This window comes from Canis lupus, chromosome Y, assembly GCF_048164855.1.
Source record: "Canis lupus baileyi chromosome Y, mCanLup2.hap1, whole genome shotgun sequence".
Taxonomy (NCBI): domain Eukaryota; kingdom Metazoa; phylum Chordata; class Mammalia; order Carnivora; family Canidae; genus Canis; species Canis lupus.
Genome location: NC_132877.1, coordinates 119,248 through 143,706, shown reverse-complemented (window position 1 = coordinate 143,706; position 24,459 = coordinate 119,248). Strand labels below are relative to the sequence as shown.

The window sequence follows — 24,459 nt, the reverse complement described above, 5'->3', positions numbered from 1 at the left end:
TTCCTATTTAAGGCCCCCTCCCCAGGTCTGCAGGCCAGGACGTGGGGCGTCCCTTTGGGGCTCCCACGGAGCCGCACAGCCACTGCAGGGAACAGAGTCTCACTTTCCAGAGGCAACGGTGGGCTTCTTGTGTCGCTCCCTCCAGTTCCATCGCGTGCCTCGTCTTCCCACTCCTCACGCGGGTTCCTCTCTCGACTGCCTCTCATTCATTCCCCACCTACGTGCTTCCTTCCAGCGAAATTGAGGTGAGGTGCACGTAATATAAACGTCACTGCCTAGGAGGCTACAACGCAGTGGCATTTGGCGCTCGCCCAAAGGCGAGCCATGCTCCCCACTGCCTGCTGCCAGGATGTTCTCATCGCCCCGGAAGGAGGCCGCGTCTCTGAGAGCAGCCCCCTGTGGCCCACTCCCCAGCACCCAGCTACCACGGATCTGCTCTCTGCCTATGTGGATCGTCACATTCTGGATATTTCGCAGAAGAGGAATCGTGCACTGTGTGCCCAGATGTTGGACCCCCTGTTGGACTCCAAGTGGGTGTGCAAGCGCCCCTGTGAAGGCCTCCAGCCCACGGACTTGGCCTAGATGCCATGTCTGTAAGGGATCTTCCTCCTCCCGGCCATAGCTAGGCACCTCGAGTGCCTCAACCCCACGTGACCATTTCCATCCCTGCTTGACTCAGTGGCTCCAGTTTTATGTATCAATCAGCTGCCCGTGCGTAACAAGCATCCCCAGTGCTCTAGTTGAAACATCTAGACCGATCCGGGCTGGCCCTTCTCCCTAAACTTGGTCACAGGGCCTCTGGGCTCTTCCTTGTCCACCTTCCATCTTTCAGGGGTTTTCACCCACAGGTCCCCCACCCACACCCCAGGGCGGCATCATAATGGACACACTTCTGATTGGGCAAAAACCCCACACTTTTCAACCACACAGCTTTGACGGATGGGTTCAGACGAGCTGACAGCAAATGTCAAAGCTCTCCCAGCATCCCAGCGGCGTCGGGACATACACACATCGCCCAGTGGTCGGGGCTCATGTGCAGGACGCCAGAGACACACAGCCCCGTGGTCTGTGAGGTCCTCAACCCACGTCCCTGTTTTTTTTTTTTTTTTAAGATTTTATTTATTTATTCATGAGAGACAGAGAGAGAGAGAGAGGCGGAGACACAGGCAGAGGGAGAAGCAGGCTCCAGGAGGGAGCCCGATGTGGAACTCGATCCCGGGGCCCCAGGGTTACGCCCTGGGCCGAGGCAGATCCTCAAGTGCTGAGCCCCCCAGGTGTCCGCCCCACATCAGAATTGTATACAAGAACGCGTCATGGAGCCACGAACCAAACCAAATGTTGGAAAGGAAGTCGGTCAGCAGCAACGTGCAACAAATACAGCAGGAAGAGAAGGGGCAGGGACGCACAGTTCATATCAGCAGGGCCCAACACAACCCCGTTAAGCTCCCGCTTCGCTCCTTTGAAGGAAATTGCTTGATATCAGACATGGGCATGCTTATGGCTATTGTGGAGGCCGCTTTTTGTTCTGAGGTTAATTTTAGAGCGAGAAGGAGCAGGAGGAGCAGAGAGATGGAGAGAGGACCTCAAGGAGACTCCCGCTGATCTCCAGACCAATCAGGCCTTGACCTCATGACCTTGAGATCACGACTTGGGCAGAAACCAAGAGTTGGCAGCTCAACTGAATGAGCCACTCAGGCGCCACCGGAGTTCATTTTAATGATAAAAACAAAGATTTTAAAAAGGAGAAAAAAGCAACTCATTTTGGATGCAGGTACTTGGCAGCTATGAACTGGGTCAGTCTGGTTTGCAGGTGCACACGTGAGTGTGTTTGCGGCTTAGGGTCAGCCTGGGACCCGTGAGATCCGGCCTCACGTGCGCCGTTTAGGGCGACTTCATCCTCACGCGCAGGGCTGCCATCGAGCACCCCGGGCTCTGCACACGGGCACGTGGTTGTGCTGTCGTTCAGAGACGGGGCGCCAGGAGGGCGGCCTTTCCAAGCAGCCAGGCCCCGGAGGGCCAAAGCCAAGGACGCTTGCACCAGCTCTGTGGGGCCCGGTGGTGGGCTGCGGCCGCAGTGGACCGGGCTCAGGTGTGCAGAGGCAGCAGCCACGGTGTCCTCCACCCATCTCAGTGCCTTCCTCTCCAGGTCCCTCAGCGAAACGCACTAGGGAAACCGAGTCAGCAGCAGACTGCGCTCCTGAGTTGGCGCAAGCGGGCGCAGGGCTGGGGTGCGGGAGCTTGGGGCCCCTAGGGCACCTCTCTGCCCCCCCCACCCCACCCCCCGGCCAGCACTCACTGAGGGCGCATTCTGTTCCTGTCCTGGAGGAGCTGCCGTCCAGGCGCTTGGCAGCCGCCCAGGACACTGCGTGGGCCTCCCCCGGCCTGGGAGGCCCCGAGGCGCACAAAGCCGTCCTGTGCAGGCCCTTCCCCCGCCAAACCACAGCAAGTGGCAGCTCCTCAAGGCCCCGGGGTGAAAGGCACCTTTGTTCCCTGCGAGATGTGTGTCCGTGATCGGGAGCGCCGTGCGTGGGTACGGATTGCTCTGTGGGGACGACAGCTCCCACAGCAGCCTGTCGTCCACAGCAGCCTGTCGTCCCAGCTAACAGAAATCACGTCACAGACTTCCCACGTTGTGGCGCTCTCGTGGCGGGCGTGCACGCAGTGTTCTCGGCAGTTGTGAAACACGCATGGTGTTTGCAACCGTGGTACGTGCAGACTTACACCTGACACTTAGTGAGCTAGCTGCACCTACACGGCTCCGTACAACCCGGCTCACAGAGCCTGGAAACGACCCCGTGAAAGGGGGCCAGAGCCTGAAAACGTTTTTACAAAACCACACTACAGAGAAAAGAAACGCCGTTTGCAAAACAAAACAAAACAAAAAAAACACAATAGAAGAGGCCAAGAGGAGAGTGCAGGTGTGCGCTGTGAATGATGTAACGGCGCTGTTCAAAGCATAAACGGAAATAAGGTACTCAGGGGGCAAAAGGTCACCGGGGTCACTAATAACACCTCCCACAAGATACATTTATTACTATTGCGATTGTTCACGAGCTCGTTCTCTTGCTAAAAAGCAAATGTTCAACAGTTGCACGCGCGCGACGCACCGACACCGTTTGATAAAGGAAATTCAGCGAAGCAGGGTCCTCTGCGGGCTGAGGCTGCGCTTTTCCCGCAAAACTGCAGGACGGGCCTCGCGCGCGCTCCCGACCTCCGCTCGTCCCCGTGGTCGGCGGAGACGCACTGCGCATGTCCGCGCGCTCCCGCCGCGCACGCACCGCGCATGCGCGCCCCGGCCCCCGCCGGGCCTCCGGCTCGCTCCCGCTAGGCACGCACCGCGCATGCCCGCCCCCGGCCCTCCGCCGGCCCCGCTCCCTCAAGCGCCTCGCGGCGGGCACGCACTGCGCATGCTCACACCCCCAGGCTGCTGCCCCTCCCCCACGCCCAGCCCTAGCGCCCCCCGGCCCCCCCCCCCCCCCCCCCCCCGCTTGCAGCCACGCCCCCACCGCGCCCGGCCAAGGTCGCCGCGTCCGACGCCGGGGAGCGCGCGGGGCCCGGGCCGCCGTGATGACGTCACGCGCTGCGGTGACGCGCGACGTGGGCGACCTTGTTGGGGAGCGCGGCCGGCGCGCCCGTTTTGAAGCTGCCGGGGCTGCGCCGGCCTGTCCGCGCTCCTGACGCGCCGCCGCCGGGACGCCGCCGCCGGGACCCCGCCCGGCGCCCCTCCCGCTCCCGGGGGCGCCGCCCTCCGCCCGGACCTCCGCCCGCGCCCCCTCCGGGGCCCCCGCCGGGGCCGGGCTCTGTCCCCACCCGCGCCCCGCGCCTCGCCTCGGTATCGGGCCCGTGACCCCGCGACCCCGCGACCCCGCGACCTCGAACTCCGGGTTCTAGGCGCGTGACCCCGCGACCCCGCGACCCTGAACTCCGGGTTCTAGGCGCGTGACCCCGCGACCCCGAACTCCGGGTTCTAGCCGCCTGACACTCCGGACCCGCGACCCGGCCGTGACCTCGCAACCCCGGGACCCAGAATTCCGGATTCTAGGCGCGTGACCCCTGAGACCCCGCGCCCCGGCTCGTGACCCCGGGACCCCAATCTCTGGGCCTGTGACCACGGCGTCCCCAAACTCTGGACTCCGCGCCCCCAGCCCGTGACCCCGTGACCCCGAACTCCGGGTTCACAATCCCTGGTCCCTGGGACCGGGAATTCCGGGTTCTACACGCGTGACCCCACGACTCTGAACTGCAGGTTGGCAATCCCTGCCTACCCGGGACCCCGAGCTCCGGGTTCGGCCCCCAGGGCCCGGGGCTGCAGGCCCAGCACCGTCACTAGGCCGGCTGTCACCCCGCCCGTCCCCGGGACCCGGGACTCCCGCTGGTGGCCAACCCCGGCCTGGCTGAGCTCCATTCCGGCCACACTCTGCCCGCAGCGTCCGGCGGGGTGCAGAGGAGGGGCTCCCCGGGAGCGCGGCTCGGCCGTCAGGATGCCGCCCGGCAAAGTCCTGCAGCCGGTCCTCAAGATGAAGGTGGACGAGCTGTTCCTGCGCTGGCTCAGTGAGTCTAGCACACAGGCGCTGCTGCGGGACTGCCTGCAGCGGATCAAGGTGCCCGGGAGGAGCCCCGGCGCCCTGCTCGCCCCCGCAGCGCCCGCCTGCAAGCCCGGGGTGCTGGACGGCCTGGGGGTGCCCAGCCTGGCCCCCGCATCCACCGCGCTCCCGCTGGGAGCCGCCTCAAGTCCCAGGAGCGGCCCACACGCACGAGGGACTCGTCGATCCACGGGGACCAGAGCTGTAAGTCCATGCGCACTTCCGCTCGCACCTCTGAGGGTAGCATGGGGGGGTGGGTTGTGACTGCACCAGCGTCGCGCTCTGGTGGGTCCCCACACGGCGGCCCTGCGCGCTGAAGCCGACCCGCGGCCGTCTGGCTCCTGAGGTTGCTGGAGTCGTGGCCTTCAGGGGCCTACTTTTGCAGTTTCTTCTAGAGGCTCGGGCGTGGAGCCTAGAGGTAACTGCCTCCTGTGTGGTCTCGTCCCTAAAGGGTCCGGGGTGCTTACAGGCAGGGGTGCAGCGGACGAGGCGTGGATTTCTGCCGCCAGGCTCCGTGGCCCTTCAGAGCCCTGCCGCGGTGGCCGCAGGAGTTCACGAGCAGGTGTGGCTGGTGCCCACTGCTGCGCCGGGACCTGTTGTGACACGGCCCACGGGGTGTCTGCGGGGAGCAGGCAGGAGGCTCAAGGCCACGCCAGACCCCGCCTGCTGTGGATGCCCCGGGTCGCCCCCCAGGGAGGCTCTTCCAGCTGCAGGCCCCAGACCGTCCTGCCTGCCCTGGCTCGGGTCGCTGTCCCCCTGACCTGCAGGACCAACACGCGGTCTGCGGTCGCACCCGAAGCGCTCGTCGCCCGGAGGCCGCGGAGCGTGTGAGAGGCCAGCGCTCGCCTCTCGCAGGGCCGGGGGCATCCGTCCTCAGCAGGTCTTCTCGGGGCTGACCCCGAAGCCCGTCTCGGGGAGGCTCCTCCGCTCTCACAGGTGCATTCTGGAGCCTTGGGACCCCGTGACCTCGCGTGAACCCCGTGGGGCCTGCAGGTGGCAGGTCAGCCCTGCATGAGGACGGGCCCTGGATGCCTCCTGAAGGGCGTGTTTCTGTAAAGCAGGCTCGGAGGTGTGTGGCGCTGCGGGTTAAGTTCAGGTGTTCACAGCACAGAGAGGTTTTTCATGTCAAGTGGGAAGCACATTGGGCAGGAGGGAACAAGGGGACTTGGGAAGACGTCCCGTGTCCCGCCTCGCTCAGAGGCTGCAGCGGTTGGGCCGCGGGAAGGCTGGCTGATGAGCGGGGCCGCCTGCAGCCGTCTGACTGGGAGGCGTGTGGCCACCTGCCCGTGGGCTCGGGCAGGGTGTTTGGGCAGGATGCAGCTCTGGTCCCACAGTGCTCGGGCAGGGTGCAGTGCTCTGGGCCCAGGTTGCTCGGGCAGAGTGCTTGGACAGGATGCAGCTCTGCGCCCACAGTGCTCAGGCAGGGTGCTTGGGCAGGGTACAGTGCTCTGGGCCCAGGGTGCTTGGGAAGGGTGCTCAGGCAGGGTGCGGCTCTGGGCCCACAGTGCTCGGGCAGGTACTTGGGCAGGGTGCTTGGGCAGGGTGCAGGTCTGGGCCCAGGGTGCTCGGGCAGAGTGCTTGGGCAGGATGCAGCTCTGGGCCCACAGTGCTCGGGCAGGGTGCTTGGGCAGGGTGCTCAGGCAGGGTGCAGGTCTGGGCCCAAGTCTGGGACCAGGGTGCTAGGGCAGGGTGCTTCGGCCGGGTGCTCGGGCAGGGTGCTCCGGCAGGGTGTGGCTCTGGGCCCATGATGCTTGGGCAGGGTCCTTGGGCAGGTGCTTGGGCAGGGTGCTTGGGCAGGGTGTGGCTCTGGGCCCAGGGTGCTTGGGCAGGGTGCTCTGGCAGGGTGCTTGGGCAGGTGCTTCGGCAGGGTGCTCAGGCAGGTGTGGCTCTGGGCCCAGGGTGCTGGGGCAGGGTGCTCAGGCAGGTGCTTGGGCAGGGTGCTCGGGCAGGGTGAGCGCTCTGGGCCCAGGGTGCTGTGCATGCTTCCTCGGCTGGCTGCCAGGGCTCGCGGATGCTGTGCGCCGGAGGGGGGGGGGGGCACACTAGTGAGCTACACGATTCACGCCCAGTCCACGGAGCATCCGAGTCTCACTTCCAGCTCGGGTCATGGTCTCTGTCATGAGATCCAGCGCCGCGTCGGGCTCCACGCGCAGCACAGACTCTGCTGGAGGCTGTGCACCTCTCCCTCTGCCCCTGCGCTCTCCCCCCACAAGGCAGAGACGCACCCCGTGTGCTGCCGCAGCCCTGAGACACCCTGAGGCCCGGCGGGTGCCGGTGCAGGACGCGGGAGGAGGCAGGGAGGGGCTGCTGGGACCTGCCGCCGCCTCGGGGCCATGGGAGGTCCAGGGAGGGGCTGCTGGGACCTGCCGCCGCCTCGGGGCCATGGGAGGTCCCTGGGCTGCTCGGCAGTGCCCGCGACCAGCAGGGCAGCTGTTTTGACGAGGAGCAGAACGCGGTTTTTCTCTTTGGGGTTTTCACGGCAACGTCGGCTCTTGTCTGGGACGTGACGTTGACCTGAAGCGCGTCCTAGCATGTTTGGAATTTACGGACTGTTTCAGGGGAACCTCGGGCAGCGAGGTGTTCTCACAGGGACCAGATGCCAGGGCCCCAGTGCCGTGCTCCCCGCCCACGCGCTGCGGCGGCCGTGTGAACGGAGACCGGATTCCCAGGCACAGACGGGACGAGACGGTCGGGTGCTGCTCACGGTCTGAGGGCAGGTCCCAGGGACAGAAGCACCCTGCTCCAAACACGGGAAGGCGGAAGGTGCGCCCTGTGCGGCGGCTTCTCAGCCCTGCTCCGTGTGATTCCCCAGCTGCGAGGACGCGGAGGCACAGGTCGTCCAAACGCTCCCACTGAGCGCCCGATGGCCCTGTTACGTCACGCACCCCGCGAGTGTCGCCGCACACGGATTGCGTGATGGGTTTGCAAACACGTTACATAAATGCTAGGGACACTTGGACGGCCCCCTGCCTGACTCCCCGTGGAGAAGATGGAGTCTGAATGGGGGGGACTCCATGCATCTGACTCCCACAGTCCCACCAGGATGTCCCTGCTACGATGACCCTAAACGTGCCTCTAGGGAGGTTCTTCCCAGGGCAGTCAGAGCTAACTGTGCACGGGAGTGTCTGCGGGACTTCCTACCCCGGGGACCTCGTCCACGGGAGACATCGAGGTGCAGTTTGAGGGACCACGGACCCGGCTTTCCTTCCTAGAGGACGCAAAGTGGTGCTTTAAACAGATGTTAGAGCTGAGGTCTGGTCCAGCAGCCAGTTCACGCTCCCTGCAGGGCCTCCCCCTACTCCTCCCCCCACAGTGGGGAACGTCCCGGTGACCTGGACCAGTGGCCAGTTCACACTCCTCGAGGGCCTCCTGCCTGCTCCTCCCCCCCATGGGGAACGTCCTGGTGACCTACCATGTTCGTTCATCCTCCGTGTGCTGTGTGGTGAGCAATAAGGACTCAGGTTAGAGTATAAGTAACCCTATCGACGCCTCGTCTCACCACGTCTCAGAGCATTGTAGCTCCTGGGCCTGGGGAAGCCCCAACTGTCCCTGGGGGACTCCCCCAGAGGCGCGCTAACGCATCAGGGGACAGGATACCCAGGATACCTTCGCCTGTGACCACCGTCAGCAGACACAGCGTTGGCGGTGGGATCTGACGTTCCTGAAACGCCAAGGGCCGCCGCCTGGGCAGTAGAGCTTCCTTTGCACCCGCTCTGGTCGCCGATAAGGTTCCCTTCGGGTATTTCCTCCGGTCTTAGGTTGGACTCTCTTCTAACATGGAGCCGGGAGGGTTCTCCGTATAAAGCTTGAAGCACGTGCTTTGTAACGCAGGTGTTCTGAAGGAGGTAGGGGGTGTGAGGACTTGCTCACGACGTTGGGGGGTATGGCGGTCCCTCGGGAGGGGTGCGAGGGCCTCCTCAGGTGGCGGGAGGGCATGGGCCCCCTCAAATGGTAGGGGGGCATGGGACCCTGTCTGTTGGGGAGGGCAGAGTGTCCTTCAGGACGTTCTGGGGTTCAGGGGCTCCCACAGCGGGTGGGGGGATGCAGGGGCTCCATGGCAGGTGGGGACACTTCTGACTCTCGGGGGGCCCCTGCTGACTCACAGGGCCTCCAGTCTCCCCAGCTCCAGAGAAGCCGGCCTGGATGCTGATGCCCCAGAGGCTCACCTGCCCTGCGGCTCGCAGCTGTACTGTCCTGGACGTCACCTACGGGAGGGTCTGTCCCCAGCTGCACCTGCCCCGATGCCCCTGAACGGCTCCCTGGCAGGTGGACAGCTGCCACTTCGGGGTGCAGCCATCGCAGACATTAGGTGGCCTGGCTGTCGCCTAGGCGGTGCTTTCCCCTTTCCCGCTCTCAAGCTCCGTTCACTCTGACACACCACCGTGTCCCCCAAGCAGCCAGTGTTGTTGTGAGGCTCGTCTTCTGCAGCCGTGCGTCCTGCAGATCGCCAACAGCTGCGTTCCATCGGCACCCCGTGGTGGTGCCTTCCTTTGGGCCTGTGCGGCCCACTGCGTCCTGGGCTGCTTTCCGCTGTCATGATGAATCCCGCTGAGGATTTTAGTTTTTTTTTTTTTTAAAGACTTTATTTATTTATTCATGAGAGACACAGAGAGGCAGAGACACAGGCAGAGGGAGAAGCAGGCTCCCTGCGGGACTCGATCCCGGGACCCCAGGGCAACGCCCTGAGCCGAAGGCAGAAGCTCCACCCATGAGCCCCCCGGGTGTCCCAGGACTTTGGTTTTTAAGTGTTAGTGTCGACGTATGTTTTCGTTTCTCTTGGGGAGACGCCTGCAGTGCAGTTCCTGGGGGTGACGGTGAACACACACTTAAAGTCTGGGGAACCCGGCGCGCTGTTCTCCAGGGTGGCGGCGCCTTTCGGCGTCCCGTGGGGGGCGCACGGGATCTGCCCGCCCTCCCTGTGGTAGCTTCCATCCCGCTCCACACTGCGGGCGTCCGCGTCCCCGGGGTCACGCCGTGCACGCCTCACGGGACGGCTGTCAAGCAGCTCCTAGGGTTTTGGCCGGGGGTGCGCTGAGGCCGTGTGTGTCATCGGTGAACTGTCCTCCTCCCGCGTTGCGTCCTTCGTGGGCTTGCTTGCTTTGCGTGGACGTGCTGCGGTTCCCTGCGCGACCCGTTACAGCTGCTGCACGTGCAGCGTCCACTGCTGCTCGGTGACGTCCTTTCCCTTCGTGCTCACGTCTCCGGAAGCAGGAAAGCTTCACGCGTCGATGACGTGCGACTTGCCACGGGTTTTTGTTGTGTCCCAAATAGGACATGGCATGATCTAAACAGTCTTTGCCACGCTCAGGGTCGAAAAGGTTTGCTCCTCTTTCTTCTATGAGATTTGCAAGCTGGGCTTTTACATTTAGGTTTTGGGGTGTGTTTCAGGCTATGTTTCATACGTGGTCATCCTGCGTAAGGTCCGTCCTACGTCCTGGACCGTCAGAAGGTTCGCAGTTGCTCTTCAGGAAGAAGTATTTTAAATGTGAATCGGACGGCAGGGACCGGGGATGCTTGTCCCTCTGTGCCCCTATGTCCCCCCCACTCTCATAAATATACCTCTGAACTCTTGAGTTGCTAATAATCTTACCCCAAAACGTACGTACAGGTGGACAAATGAGGAAAAGCTTTCTTTTTTTATATTTGGAATAAGATTTCGGGCTTGTAGCAGCGTTTCCGGTGCAGCAGTCCCGTCCGTGGAACGTCTCACAGAGCCCCGTGCCGTGGTGCCTGGTTCGCGCACGCCTCGGTCGCTGCAGAAATCCGCAGCAGGGAAGCCAGAGGACTTCATTTGAAGGTGGCGTTTTATCCGGCCCGGTGAGGCCACACGCAGGCGCCCAAGCTCTTGCATGGCGTGCCTTGCTTTGCCGTGGGCCTCCTGTGCTCTGGCCCCATCGCCGCGGCGTGAACAGACCGCCCCATGCTGAGGACCTAACGGGCAGAGCTCACAGCTCTGGGGCGGCATGTGGGGCCCCTCGGGGGGCAGGCGTCTGCTCTGCATGGCGGTCTGCTGCCCGCCCTGTGTTCACGCCAGGAGCGTTGCACCAGCAGGGAGGGGCGGCCCCGTGCACGGCTCACACACACACTCCCGTGGCGGCAGCGATGTGTGGCCCCCGCAAGAGCCCACCGTGTCCTTGTGGGACAGGCTGCGGTCACGTTGCAAGGGGGAGGCAGGGAGGCCCTGCCCGTGTGTTCAAGCTGCACAGGTCACATGTCCTGTTGGGGGTATGCAGGAAAGAGGAACGCAGCAAAACCAGCTGGCATGGCCGTGCTTGGCAGGACACCCCACGGCCCTGTCTGATGCACGCCATCCCCGGATCCCTTGTCCCGGTCGCGTGGTGTTCGGGCAGCCTTCCTGCCAGTGGCCTCTGGGTCTGAGTGGACCAGCCTCCCTGTGGTCTCACACAGCACGCCCAGGTCGCCCAGCACCCGCGTGTTCCGGGAACCTGGCGGTTTGCACGCCCTGCCCAGGTCTGAGTGTCTGGACGCCTCAGACGGGGTCGTGGCAGACCTGTGAATCCTAGAAGACCTATAAGAAGTGGCAGAGATGGACTTGCTGGGGTGAGACAGTGGGGAGGTGGGGGTGGGGGACGTGCTCCGGAACAGGACTTAGAACAGGAACAGGGAGGGTGCTTAGGGCACTCGGGGCGGCGCCCCTGCTCTCCCGGCCCTAGGCCCCGTAGCTGCAGACTCGCGTCCTTGTGGGGGGTCCAGGCCCCCAGGTGGCAGCACCAGGAGGAGCCCGAAGGACTCGCAGGACTCGCAGGGATCGTGAGCTCATCGCTCATCACTAATGCGCCGCCTAGCCTAGGGCCGGACGTTCATAATCGGGGCCGGGGCGGGGGAGGGGAGCTCATGGGAGCCCTGCATTTCCATAAACCTGAAAGCGAAGCCTGTTATGGAGGGAAGGTGGGTGCAGTGTGCTCTGGGCCAGTGCTTAGTGACCGCTGGCATTTCCTGGATGTCCCTGTCCCTGGAGCAGGAAGAGAGGCCACGTCCACCTGCTGGGAGTCCACCTGCTGGGAGGCGGGATGGCAAGTGCAGGCGGATGAGGTGTCCCTGGAGTCCTGCGGTTTCCTGGGGGCCCAGCTCTAGAGGGTCTGCAAAGGAGACGCCCGCCCATGTCCGTGGGGGCCTGGTTCAGGAAGCGGCGTGTGCTGGAGCTAACGCGGCTTCGTGCTGCTCCGGGGTCCTGCGTGTCTTCGGGACGCCTGTGTCTCTGAGTGCGCTTATTCAAACAGTACCTACGCCGTGTGCTGGACTGCACCGTCCGCGTGAACCCTGTGCACGTGGCTGCTGTGCCTGCCAGGCGGTGCGCACTGGACAGACCTCAGAGGAAGGAAGGGAGAGATGCGACGGCGGCGACGGGCAAGGACCAGTAAAGAGCTGCCATCTTCTGGGGGGTTGCAGAGGGCAGCAGCCCCCTGGGTCATTTCCCGTCTGGGTGGCCACCCAGGCGCTGGCGGCCAAGGAGCCTCAGGGGGAGCAGATTGCGGGTGGGGTCCTGGGGCACGGGCGTCCGGGGCGGGGTGAGGCCTGCAGCGAGTGAGTCGTCACAAGAAGAGGGCCATCTTTCTCCGGAGGACACAGTGTTGTCCACGGAGGGGCATCTCGGCTGCCCATACCCCAAACGTAACACTGGCTAGGTACTCAAGTGTTTCTGTCTAGTACATGGCAGGCCTTAATCTGGGCCGCGCAGGTGGGCTCCCTCTGGGCCCTGCAGGTGTGCTTGCTCAGGGCTCTACACGTGTCCTTTCTCAGGGCTCTACAGGTGTGCTCGCTGTAGGGAGTACAGGTGTGCTCACTGTGGACCCTGCAGGTGCGCTCATTGTGAGCGTGCAGGTGCACTTGCTCTGGAGAGGGCAGGTGCGCTCGCTCTGGGGTGTGCAGGTGCACTCACTCTGGACCCTGCAGGTGTGCTCACTCTAGAGTATGCAGGTGCACTCACTCTGGGGCCTGCAGGTGTGCTCATTCTGGGCCCTGCAGGTGTGCTCACTCTAGAGTATGCAGGTGCGCTTGCTCTGGCGTGTGCAGGTGCACTTGCTCTGGGCCCTGCAGGTGCGCTCACTCTGGGGAGTACAGGTGTGTCAGTGGGGAGTGCAGATGTGCTTGCTCTGGGCCCTGCAGGGGCGCTCACTATGGGGAGTACAGGTGTGTAGCTCTGGGGAGTGCAGGTGTGCTGGCTCTGGGCCCTGCAGGTGCACTTGTTCTGGGCCCTGCAGGGTGGTTGGTTCCTGTCAGTGGGATGGCTGGACGCTGAGGTTCTGCTCCCCTTTGCTGCTGGGTGTGCCTTAGTGTCTGTGTCACACCTGGGATCCTGTCCTTGAAACCACTCGGGTCACATGGGGGACCTCTGGCAGGCTTTGGGGGTCGGCCTCCTCCTTGCGTCTTTCCTTCCTGGTGCCGAGGGAGGTGGAGAGCCTGGGACATTAGGTTCCCAGCCCCCTGCTCCGTCCACTCTGTGCTGTCTGTGCGCGGTCAGGACAGTCCCTGTGCGGCCGCGGCGTGGGGCCACCTGTGCTGTGTGCCTACATCAGCTTGCATTGTGCCCGTGTTAGTAGGGGCCGTCCTACGTCACCTGGACCGGGTGCGCCCTGCTGCGTCCTGAACCTCACATACTGTGCTCCGTGGCCCTCTGGTCACTTCCTGCAGTGAGCGTCCCTCCCTTACCTGGGTCGCCTTCCCTGGTAGCTCCTCCGCTGTACCAGTGGCCTTTGCTGCTCCCCGCTTACCTGCGCGTCATCCAAGGTACACAACCCATATTCCGCACAAGCTGCCCTACGGCACATGGTCTGCCTCTGCCTCTGTAGGAAGGCCGGGTGGGATCCTGCAGGCCTCGAGGACCCCGTGCTGCATTTCCTCAGCCCTAAGTGCAGAGGGCGGGTGGTGGCGCAGACCCCTTTGTTCCGGGCAGGATTTCAGGGAGGGAGCAGCTGCTCTGGAGAGCGCCCCGCCCCCCTCCGCCGCCTCTGCTGACTAGCTGGGTCACCTCCCAGCGGGGACAGCGCCCCCGCCCCGCCCCCGCCCCTGGGGCCAGCAGGCGTGTCCCACAGGGCTCCTTGTGGGGCGCAGGCAGGAGCAGGGGCGCAGGCAGGGGCAGGGGCGCGGGGAGCGCGGCGGTCAGAGCACCCCAGGAGCCGGCTCCGACGGCTCCCTCCTGCCCAGTGGCTCCCGCCCGCGGCCGTGGGGAGGAGCGGGAGCCCCCCCCTGCAGCCATGTGCCCGCGTCAGCCTGTGGAATGCGCGCCGCCCGGGCCCGGCCCCCAGAGCGCCCGGCCGGCCACGCATGGAGCGCGCTGAGCCCGGCTGCCCGGACCGTCCCGCCGGGCGCCGCGGCCCCCCTGAGCCCCCCGAGCCCGCACAGCCCCGCGAGCGAGAGCGCAGCGCCTGGACCGGCCTGCGGAGGCCCGTGCGCGCCGACATGCGGCTCCGGGAGCTGTCGCTGCGCCAGGACCCCGATCTGCGGCAGGAGCTGGCCTCCCTGGCCCGCGGCTGCGACTTTGTGCTGCCGTCCCGCTTCAAGAAGAGACTCAAAGCCTTCCAGCAGGTGCGGCGGCGGGGCCGGGGGGCTGCGTCCCGGGATGGGGGTTGGCGTGCCCGGGCCTGCCCTCTGCGGTCGGGGTGGTCGGGGCGTGCGGGCGTCCCCCGGAGCGGGAGCCGGGCAGCCGGTGTGCCTTGGGCCAGCCGCCCCGCCCGTCCTCAGCCCGTCCTCAGCCGCCCCTGAGGACCGCCGTCCCTGTAGCGCGCCTGCACCGCCTGTCCCCCAGCTGCTGGCGGTCCTCGGGAGTCATCCCCGGGGCTCTTCCCTGCGTGAACCATGGAAGCGTCCCCCGCTCCCTGCCGTGTCCCCCCCGGGGCTCCCGCAGCCCGTCGTCAGGGGCTTGTACTAACCCGCTGGCTTGTGAACTTTGTCGTCCCGTGAGCTCAGAGGAGGAAAACGTGGCTTTGTGTGTGTGACTGTGTATGTTTGTGTCTACGTGTGTCTGTGTGCGTCCGTGTGTCCGTGCGTGTCTACGCACGTGTCTGTGTGTCGTCAGCTAGTCTCAGGGGACCCCGAAATTGAAAAGTCTGGCTCTTCCTGTGAGTTCCCAAGTTACTCTGTATGGCGGGTTTGTCTGTGGCCTGTCGCCCTCCGCCTGCCCCCTAGTGCTCGGGTGCCAGGGGTCGGTCGGGGACAGGACCACAGGTTTGCACGGGGGTGACAGGACAGGGGGCCGTATGTGGGGACAGGATCGGGTGGACTGGACGGGGCAAAGGATGGGGGGTGGATGGGGTGGGCACAGGGTGGGTGGTCTTGGTGGGGGGGACAGGACGGGAGAGTGGACGGGTTGGGGGAGGACAGGGCACAGGATGGGTGGTCTGGGTGGGGGGCACAGGAGCGCAGGGCCGGAGGGGGAGACAGGACAGGGTGGAGGTAGGATGCGGCACAGCAGCACAGGTCTGGAGGCGGGGCACTGCTGCCCAAGTGCCTTCTGTCTGGGCCGACTGACACTTGTTACGTGAAAGCCCAGCGTTCCCTCGGCACGTGGGGACTGGGCGCCCATGTGGCCTCAGGAAAGAGCCCCCAGAGTCCCAGGTCTGTGCGGGGCTGGGAGGGGGAATCAGTTGTCTGTGGGGGCATCGGGGGCGGGGAAGGGCTGCTTGGCTGACGCTGCGACTGCAGTTTTAGGGTCAGGAACTGCTGGGCCCTTTGTGCCTTGGGGGCCCCGAGGTTGTGTGGGGAGGTGGGTGGAGCTGTGCTCTGCTCCCTCCATGTGAGGAAACCCGGAGCAATTGGCCACGCCAGTGCCTGCTCGGGATCTTTAAGGCGGAGGGAAGATCAGGGGATCGGCCCTGTGCAGTCCTCACACCCGCGGCTGCTCCTCCAGGTGTGCTGGGTGGGCTGACCTTCCAGGTGTCGCCTTGCGCTGGGCCTGGGCCGCAGGTGGGCTGACCGTCCTGCCAGTGACTTGCCCTTGCCCTCGGGGCTGGGGTTCCTGAAGCCCTGGTGGTCCTAGGCTGACCGGCATCTCCAGCATCACTGTGGGGACAAGTTCTGTGAATTCCTTTAGCAGGAGGCTGTTCCCCTGCGGGAGACAGCAGTCAGCCGTGTCCTGCGGGGGGCGGGGGGGGGTGACGGGGTGTACGGGGCACAGCGCCTCTTTTCTGAGGGCCCTGTGGTCAATCAGATGGTGTTTCTCGTGGGGGGGTAGGGACGGTTCGGGGAGGAACAGCGGGGTGGGGGGGTTCCTGGCTTCCTTCCACCCCGGGGTATCTGGGTGTGGATGTGCACACGGCCCTGGGCACGGAGCTCAGCATATGCTTGTGCCAGCGGGGGCCACCGGCACGGTGGGTGGGACAGAGATGGAGGGACATAGATTGCGGGTGATACAGGGGATTGCAGGGGGCGGGGGGGAGCGGCAAGGGCAGGGATGAGGGAGGATGGGGGAAGGTGGGATTTCGGGAAGTGGCCTGACAGCCCCACAGGAGAGAGGCTAACTGGGATGCAGGAAATGAGATTGGGAGAGATGGGGAGGGGTGAGGATGGGGGAGGGGGATGAGAGGGGAGATGGGAGGGGGGAGGATGGGAAGGGGGATGAGAGGAGAGACAGGGAAAGGTGAGCATGGGAAGGGGGGTGAAGGGAGAGATGTGGAGAGATGAGGTTGGGGGAGGTGGATGAGAGGGGAGATGGGGAGGGAGGAGGATGGGAGGGGACAAAAGAGACGGGAGGGCTGAGGATGCAGAGGGGGATGAGAGGGGAGAGATGGGAGGGGGAGGATGGGGAGAGGGATGAGGGGACAGATAGGGTTGAGGATGGGAGGGGGACAAAAGATGGGAGGGGTGAGGGTGGAGATGAGAGGAGAGATGGAAAGGGGACACATGGGGTGGGGCCGGGTGTTGCAGGAGCTGGTGCGGAGCAGCCTCGGGCGCAGCGGCTGTGCTGCGTTGGCATCAGGAGTGTGTCCACGTGTGTCTGGGCTGCGAGCTCGCCTCACACCTGCCGTCCCGGGTCCTCAGGCTGCGGCACCCACTGGGGGCACTTATTCCCTGATGCTGCAGCCCGTGGGCCCTGGGTCAGGGAACCCCACCCCCGCCCCCACCCCGGCCCTCAGATCAGGATCAGGGCTGCCCTGTCGCCTGCGCTGGCTGAGCTGGAACGCCAGCAATCGCTCCGTCGCCCCCTGCCCCCGGCAGTGCAGCCCGTGGGCCCTGGGTCAGGGAACCCCACCCCCGCCCCCACCCCGGCCCTCGGATCAGGATCAGGGCTGCCCTGTCGCCTGCGCTGGCTGAGCTGGAACGCCAGCAATCGCTCCGTCGCCCCCTGCCCCCGGCAGTGCTCCCCAGGCTCCCCCAGGTGGAGCGGCAGCCTGTGCACCCTGGGCGATGCCTTGGTCCCCGCTCCTGCCCCTTGTCACTGCCCGTCCTGGCCCTGCAGGGTCCTCCACGGGGACCATGGGCCCTGCACAGAGCCAGGGGAGGCCCCGTGACGCCATCCCCAGCTGACATGCCTCTATGTCCAGCCGGCCGCCCCCGGTGACTTCGGGGCCTCTGGGCTCTGGCTGTGGGGACCCGAGCAGGGCTGCAGGCTCAGCGGGGTCACGGTGCTGGGGTGGGTTGGCTCCCTGGACCCAGGCTGCCAGGGCCAGCAGGGGACAGGACCGCCTGTGGGTGAGGTGTGGGAGGCGGCTGACTGTCTGTGGTGCCCCGGCCGGGGTGGGGGTGGGGGGAAGACCTTGCGCACAGTTTCCACCCCGTGGGCGCGGCCTGGTGGAGAGCAGACCCTCCCTGTGTGCTGTGCCTGCGGCACCGAGCTGGAGCGAGGTCCCGAAGGCCCCAGGGGGCCACATTGGCCTGGTCCCTGCCCCTGGGAGCCCGTGTCCCGCCCCAAGTCACGTGTGCTGCTGGGCCACCCAGAACCTCCCCAGGAGCACGGCCCGTGCCGAGGCCATTCCAGCTCCTCTGCACCGCGGCCTGAGCTCGAGGGTCCTGTTTCTGCACCCCGGGCGTCCTGTGCGAGGCTCCTTGGCACGTGTGCCCTGTCACAGGGACGGCCCATGGGAGGGGAGGAGAACGTGTGCCTGGGGACCCTTTGTCCCCCCACCCCCCCGCCGCGGCCTCAAAGTGCCTGAAGCTCACCTGCGCGTCCCTCGGGGCCCCCCGGCCCACCCCAACAGCAGCTGCGCATCCGCGGCCCAGGTAGGGGTGCGCCCTGGGCCACTGCAGCTGACACGCACCCTGCCCAGCGCAGCTCCATGGCCTGTCAGGCCCATCACCGTCACTGGGCTTTTCCTGCGTGTCTGTCCCGCGGGAGGGGGTGAGGTCCCTTCTGACGTCCCCACCCTCACCCTGTGACAGGAGGCCGGTGTTCAGACAGGATCCCCCCGGCAAAGCCACAGCCTGCACTGTGTGTGTGCCAGGTGCGGCCGTCCACCCCGAGAGGCCGCGGTGGCTTCGATGGGAACCCGTGGGCAGCCCCCATGGATAGGGGTAGCCCCGCCGTGTGTGTGCTGGACGCCGCGGCCGTGCTCCCGCTCGGCGGCCTCGTGGTGACTCAGTGTGCTGGACAGAAATAGCTCTGCGAGGGGACGTGTCGTCTTTATCAGGGAGTTCCGGGCGGCATGCCCCACGGGCTCACACAGAGGGGGCGGCCGGCAGGAAGGCGGGCGCAGCACCTGGGAGCCGGGCCCCACTCCTTTGCTCCGCGCGCACCTGCCGGTGCGGGTTCGCCGTCGCGGCGTGTGGCCTTCTGGAGCCCAGGGACTCAGCCGAGCCCTGCTCCCACTGGGCGGCGGCTGGGGTGGCCGGCTCCCAACGGCACCCGTGGCCCACAGGAATGTGCGTCCTGCAGCTGTGCTGCCGCCGGGTCTATTTATGTCCCCGAGATTAACCCTGGACGTCCCCGCAGCCTCGCCGGGCTGCGCTCCGGCTCCTGGGGCTATGCGTCGGGCTATGGGGCCTGTGGACACGAGCCCTGGGAACCTGGGGCCTGGGAACACGGACACGGAGCCCAGCCTCCCTCCTTGCTGGCTGCCCCGTGGCGCTTCTGCCCTGGGCGCCGAGGCTCCGTGTGCAGCCCCGGTCGTGGCAACAATGCTCCATGCACGGCCTGGGTCACGGTCCCCCTCCAGGGTGCAGAGTCCACGGGCCCCCCAGGGCCCCCTCCAGGGCGCAGAGTCCACGGGCCCCCCAGGTCCCCCTCCAGGGCGCAGAGTCCACGGGCCCCCCAGGTCCCCCTCCAGGGCACAGACTCCACAGGTCCCCCAGGTCCCCCTGCAGGGCGCAGAATCCACGGGCCCCCCAGGTCCCCCTCCAGGGCGCAGAATCCACAGGTCCCCCTGCGGGGCGCAGAATCCACAGGCCCCCCAGGTCCCCTTGCGGGGCCCAGACTCCATGAGCCTCCCAGGTCCCCCTCCAGGACCCAGACTCCACTGGCCTCCAGGCCTCCCCTCCAGGATGGAGATTCCCCAGGGCCCCCCCCATCTCCCCTGGAGCGTTGGCAGCCTGAGGCCGTGCTTTCTCGTCAAGGTATAGATGGTCCCAAGGGCATTTTGAACAAGACCCTGTTGGGCACCCGTGGGGCCCCGAGTCAAGGGTTAGTCTGGGCACCTGTGCCTGGACGCTGCACAGGTGAGCTCTCCTGACCCTCGCAGCTGCCCTGGCTCGGCCCCCAGTCTGCTCTGTGGTTCGGGGTGGGTGTGGGGCCCAGCGGCTCGGAGCCCTGCTGCCGTCTGGCTGGGAGCGGCCGGTGTGGCCGTTACCTGCTCGCAGCACCTGTTGGCCTCCTGTGACCCTCCTGCAGGAGTGGGGGGGGTGTTGGCCGTGGAGGCGGGATCTGAGCCTGGTGTGGGAGGGGCTGACTGAGGGAGTGGGGGTGTCTGGGGCAGGCCATGCGGAGTGTGCCAGAGGCCCTGCACACCTGCCCCTGCCCAGCTCCTGGGCTCCTGGTCCTCAGCATCCGCCCCTGAGCAGGAACCCTGCTCCCTCAGCAGCCTCCAGGGGGAAGGGGGAGGGGCGGTGCCCGTGCAGGGGAGGAGGGGAGGCTTCCCCTGACCTGACCAGGACTCCAGTGACCTGCTGCATGTGTGCAGCGCAGGGACGGGAAGCTGTGTCCCTGGGCTCCCCTTTCCTCCAGCCTGCTTTGTGCCCCTCCCATCCGCACCCCTGCACCCTGCACCCAGCACCTCTCTGCTCCTTCCTCCCCCTTCCTCTCCCTCCCTCCCCCTCCCTTCCCCTCCCTCCTCCTGCCTTCTGACCCTCTCCAGGCACTTCCCTCCTCTCTCCTCTCTCCTTTCCCTCCTGCCTTCTTCTCTCCCTTTGTGTCCCCCTGGTCCCCTCCCACCTCCTACCTCCCTCCTCCTTCTCTGTCCCTCCCCCCTCCACATTTGGGGGCGTCTCCCTCACCATCCCTGTGCACCTCGCTATGCAGCTATGTCCCCTGTATGGGCGCCTCCGCCACCCCCACTGTGAACTGAGGCCAGGTCTGATGAGCGGGAGCACATGGCTCCAGGGGGAAGGCTCTGCAGAAGAGCGGAGGGGGTGAACAGATGGCTGACCGTGACCAGACCTGTGACTGTGGAGGGGATAGGGACTGCAGGGTGGGAAGGGGATGGGGACCATGGGGATTGTGACTAGAGGGGACAGGGACCACGGGGATCTGTGACCATGGGGGCCACGGGGAGCTTGGGGACCTGTGACCTGAGGGCAGGGACTGTGGGGACTTGTGACCACGAGGGGGGACAGAGACTGCAGGGATCTATGACCATGGGGCGGGGGACGGGAAGCGCGGGGACCTGTGACTGGAGGGGGGCACGGGGTCCAGGGGAACCTGTGATCAAGGGGACGGGGACCGTGCCTGTGGCCGTCATGCAGCTGGGCAGAAGCCCCGTGTGTCAGGGTGACCGCCTTCGGGGTCCAGGCCCTGCCCGCGCAGGTGAGGCGGGTGCATGTCCGTGTCTGGGCGCCCCTGCCAACAGTGGGGATCCCTGTTCCTCGGGGTCGGGGCTGCCGGGCCGTCCCCTGTAGCCGTGATCCCAGTGTGCCCTGGGCGTCTACCCCCTTCCCTGAGACCCTCCCTGTGGGTGAGCATCAGCCTCGGGTCTGTGGGCCTGGGCACCTGGGGCGGGGGGCGGTGTTCCCTGCTGGGTCTGCAGGACAAACCCCCAAGCACTGCTGGGAGCCCGGGGCGGGGCAGGCGGCAGCCAGGGCCTCTGAGCGCAGCCCGGGGCGTCCCCGCCTCGCTGTCCCAGGCCTCCCCAGCTCCAGGCGGGTTCCGGTGGCCGTCCCCCATGGCAGCCTCAGCTGTCGTTTGTCCCTGGGGGTGGACGGACGGACACCCGTGCGTTGGCGTGCGCGTGTCACCGACCTGTTTCTGGGAAAGTGCATACGCGTTCAGGAGCACACCAATCCGGGATTTTACTGACGTAACCCGGCGCGCGGACGGCTGTCGCTTCACGAGGTGACCGCACATCCCCTGCGTCCGCTCTGCCGAGCGGCGGCCAGTACATGTCATCAGCGGGGCCGGGACGGTGCTGGCACATGGAGCCGCCACCTTAGCTGCCACCACGGGGCGGCCCGGGCCGCGCTATGTGCGGCGAGCAGGGGGCGGGCGGGGTGCTGCGTGCGTGGCTCCCGCGGGTCGGGTCAGGGTGCTGGGCGGGTCTGGCGACCTCTGTGCTGCACACGCTGGGTCCCCTGTCCTGGGTGCACGCAGCCGCCCGTCACCGACCACCTGAGCCCTGGGCTGGCCCTCCCCTGTCCACGAGCCTCCGCGCCGCCTCCTCGGGCAGCCTAGGCGTCCCTGTCCCCGTCCCGCAGGGTCCAGCCTGGGGCAGGAGCTGGGGTGGGGAGCTGGCAGCGTGGGCGCGCGACCCCCGCAGGGGCTGCTTGCCGTCGTGTGTCTGGATGTCCCGGGTGCATGTCCTGCTGCCCGGCCCCTCCGCGTGGGCATGGAGAGCAGCCCGGGCAGGTTCTGACGCGCGTGTGTCTGTGTCGTCCCCAGGTGCAGGCCAAGAAGGAGCAGCCCCTGCCGCCCGCCGCCAGCCAGAACATTCCTGCCTTCTACTTCCCTCGGGGCCGCCCCACAGACACGCTGCACGTGGACGCCGTCATCTCCAAGATCGAGCACACCTTCGCCCAGTTCCCGCACGAGAGAGCCACGATGGACGACATGGGCCGCGTGGCCAAGGTGGGCGCCCACGAGTGCGCAGCTCGGCTGCTCACCATCCCAGTGGCTTGCCCTTCGAAGCCCGCGTGGGACCGCGTGGGAGCCCCGCCCGACGAGGCGAGGGACGCGCGGCCTGGGTCGCGGTCCCGGGCTCCCCCAGCCTCTGTCCCTGGGGCTGCGCACAGGCCTTCATGCAGTGTGATTTCATGCCAGGGACCGGCCTGCGGTGGCCTCGTGTGTCCTGGACGCCGTGCTGCAGGCGTGTCCGCGTCGAGGTGTGCAGGGCTGACTCTGCACACTCTGGCTGTCGTCCTGCTGCGGGCGTGCACCATGTGGACTCACGCGTGCCCCGTGAATGCGGCGTCCCGGACCCAGGTGTCCATGTGCATGTCCGCGGTGGCTGTGCGGGTGGCCCTGAGTGGGCTCTGTGGCAGCACGCGAGGGTTCCCACAGGCCCGGCCCGGCCCTTCCCGTCTCGGGGTGGACGGCTCCCGTGTGGGCCCCCCTGGGTTGTGCGCATACCCATCCGCAGAGCCTGCAGTGCTGATGCTGCAGCAGGAAGCGGCTGTGAGTTGCATGCACAGTCCCCCACGCGAGGGCATGTGTCCCCTGGGCGCTGAGCTGCCCGTGTGCCCCTGCGTCCCCTGCCCCGCGTGCTCCTGCACAGGTCCTCCCCGTGCTCCAGAGGCCAGCACTCCCATGGGCTGGGCCTGTGTCCCGTGTTCACGATTCTGCCGTCCAGGCGCAGGGGAGGTTTTCACGCTGACGCACGCCGTCGCACCCAGGATTTCCTTGTGGCTTGTGCTCAGCGTCATTTACTGGGAATCCTTTCAGGGCTGGGGAGGTGGAGCCTCCTCTCTCTGCAGGTCCAGGGCCTGCAGCTGTGACGAGAACGCGTGTCACAGGTTGTGAGGTGGTTGTATGTGGCGCTGTCGGGGTACGCTCTCTGGGGAGGTCTTGGCACCCCCGGGGGAAGAGCGAATCACGGGTGCACGTGGATCACTGGATCCTGCCCCTGTGCAGACACGTGTGTTTCTGTTGTGGCGCCACGACCGTGCTGTGGCGCCACGACCGTGCTGTGGCGCCGTGCTTTGTGGTCACGTTTCAGTGGGGAGTGTGGCTCTCGTGCATTGAAGGTGTTGCTCAGGGCCGCCTAGGCTCCGGGGACTCCCGGTCACGCCACGGGGCAATGGAGGGGTTGTGGGTTCTACACAGAGGTCAGCGGGTGAGCTCCTGAGGGTCAGGCCGCGTGGCCGTGGAGGGGTCGTGGGATCTGCACAGAGGTCAGCGGGTGAGCTCCTGGGGGTCAGGCCGCGTGGCCGTGGAGGGGTCGTGGGATCTGCACAGAGGTCAGCGGGTGAGCTCCTGGGGGTCAGGCCGCGTGGCCGTGGAGGGGTCGTGGGATCTGCACAGAGGTCAGCGGGTGAGCTCCTGGGGGTCAGGCCGCGTGGCCGTGGAGGGGTCGTGGGATCTGCACAGAGGTCAGCGGGTGAGCTCCTGGGGGTCAGGCCGCGTGGCCGTGCAGGGGTCGTGGGATCTGCACAGAGGTCAGCGGGTGAGCTCCTGGGGGTCAGGCCGCGTGGCCGTGCAGGGGTCGTGGGATCTGCACAGAGGTCAGCGGGTGAGCTCCTGGGGGTCAGGCCGCGTGGCCGTGCAGGGGTCGTGGGATCTGCACAGAGGTCAGCGGGTGAGCTCCTGGGGGTCAGGCCGCGTGGCCGTGCAGGGGTCGTGGGATCTGCACAGAGGTCAGCGGGTGAGCTCCTGGGGGTCAGGCCGCGTGGCCGTGCAGGGGTCGTGGGATCTGCACAGAGGTCAGCGGGTGAGCTCCTGGGGGTCAGGCCGCGTGGCCGTGCAGGGGTCGTGGGATCTGCACAGAGGTCAGCGGGTGAGCTCCTGGGGGTCAGGCCGCGTGGCCGTGCAGGGGTCGTGGGATCTGCACAGAGGTCAGCGGGTGAGCTCCTGGGGGTCAGGCCGCGTGGCCGTGGAGGGGTCGTGGGATCTGCACAGAGGTCAGCGGGTGAGCTCCTGGGGGTCAGGCCGCGTGGCCGTGCAGGGGTCGTGGGATCTGCACAGAGGTCAGCGGGTGAGCTCCTGGGGGTCAGGCCGCGAGGCCGTGGAGGGGTCGTGGGATCTGCAGAGGTCAGCGGGTGAGCTCCTGAGGGTCAGGCCACATGGCTGTGGAGGGGTCGTGGCTTCTGCACAGAGGTCAGCAGGGGTTTCCTGGGGTCAGGCTGCGTGGCTGTGGAGGGGTCTTGGGATCTGCACAGAGGTCAGTGGGTGGGTGCCTGGGGGTCAGGCCGCATGGCCGTGTAGGGGTCGTGGGATCTGCACAGAGGTCAGCAGGTGAGCTCCTGGGGTCACCCCTTCATACCTGCCACCGTGTTCACAGTCTCTCCTGCGATCTGTGTCCGCGGGCTTCTCTCCATGTCTTGGAGCTTGTCTTCCTCCCAGTGAGGTTTCAGAGTTTCTGCGTGAACCTTGCACATCTTTAGTTAAATTCGTTCTCTGCTGCTGTTATCAGTGCAGTTGTGTCACGCACGTGTTGTTCAGACGGCCTTTGGTGAGTGTGTGAAAGTGCAGTTGATGCTCTGTGGATCTCGTGTCCTGCACATGTGTGACCTCACATGTCTGTTGTCGTGCTGCTTCGGGGTGTCCGTGAGTGTCCACAGGGGAGAAATGTGTCAGGGGTCCCTCTGGCCACCATCCTCCCCACCGCGCGTGTGCATGGCTCCT

The 24,459-nt window shown here is 66.2% G+C and overlaps 1 protein-coding gene across 1 annotated transcript in view; it reads left to right on the top strand.

Annotated features, from left to right (window-relative positions):
* Positions 1-3,765: 3,765 nt before the first annotated feature.
* LOC140629131 (serine/threonine-protein phosphatase 2A regulatory subunit B'' subunit beta) overlaps positions 3,766-24,459 on the top strand; it is a 36,440-nt gene continuing 15,746 nt past the window's right edge. The window contains exons 1-2 of the mRNA XM_072818620.1: positions 3,766-4,787; positions 21,562-21,747. Coding sequence (XP_072674721.1) covers positions 4,482-4,787; positions 21,562-21,747 — 492 coding nt within the window. The 5' untranslated portion in view covers positions 3,766-4,481. The remainder of the gene's footprint in view (positions 4,788-21,561; positions 21,748-24,459) is intronic.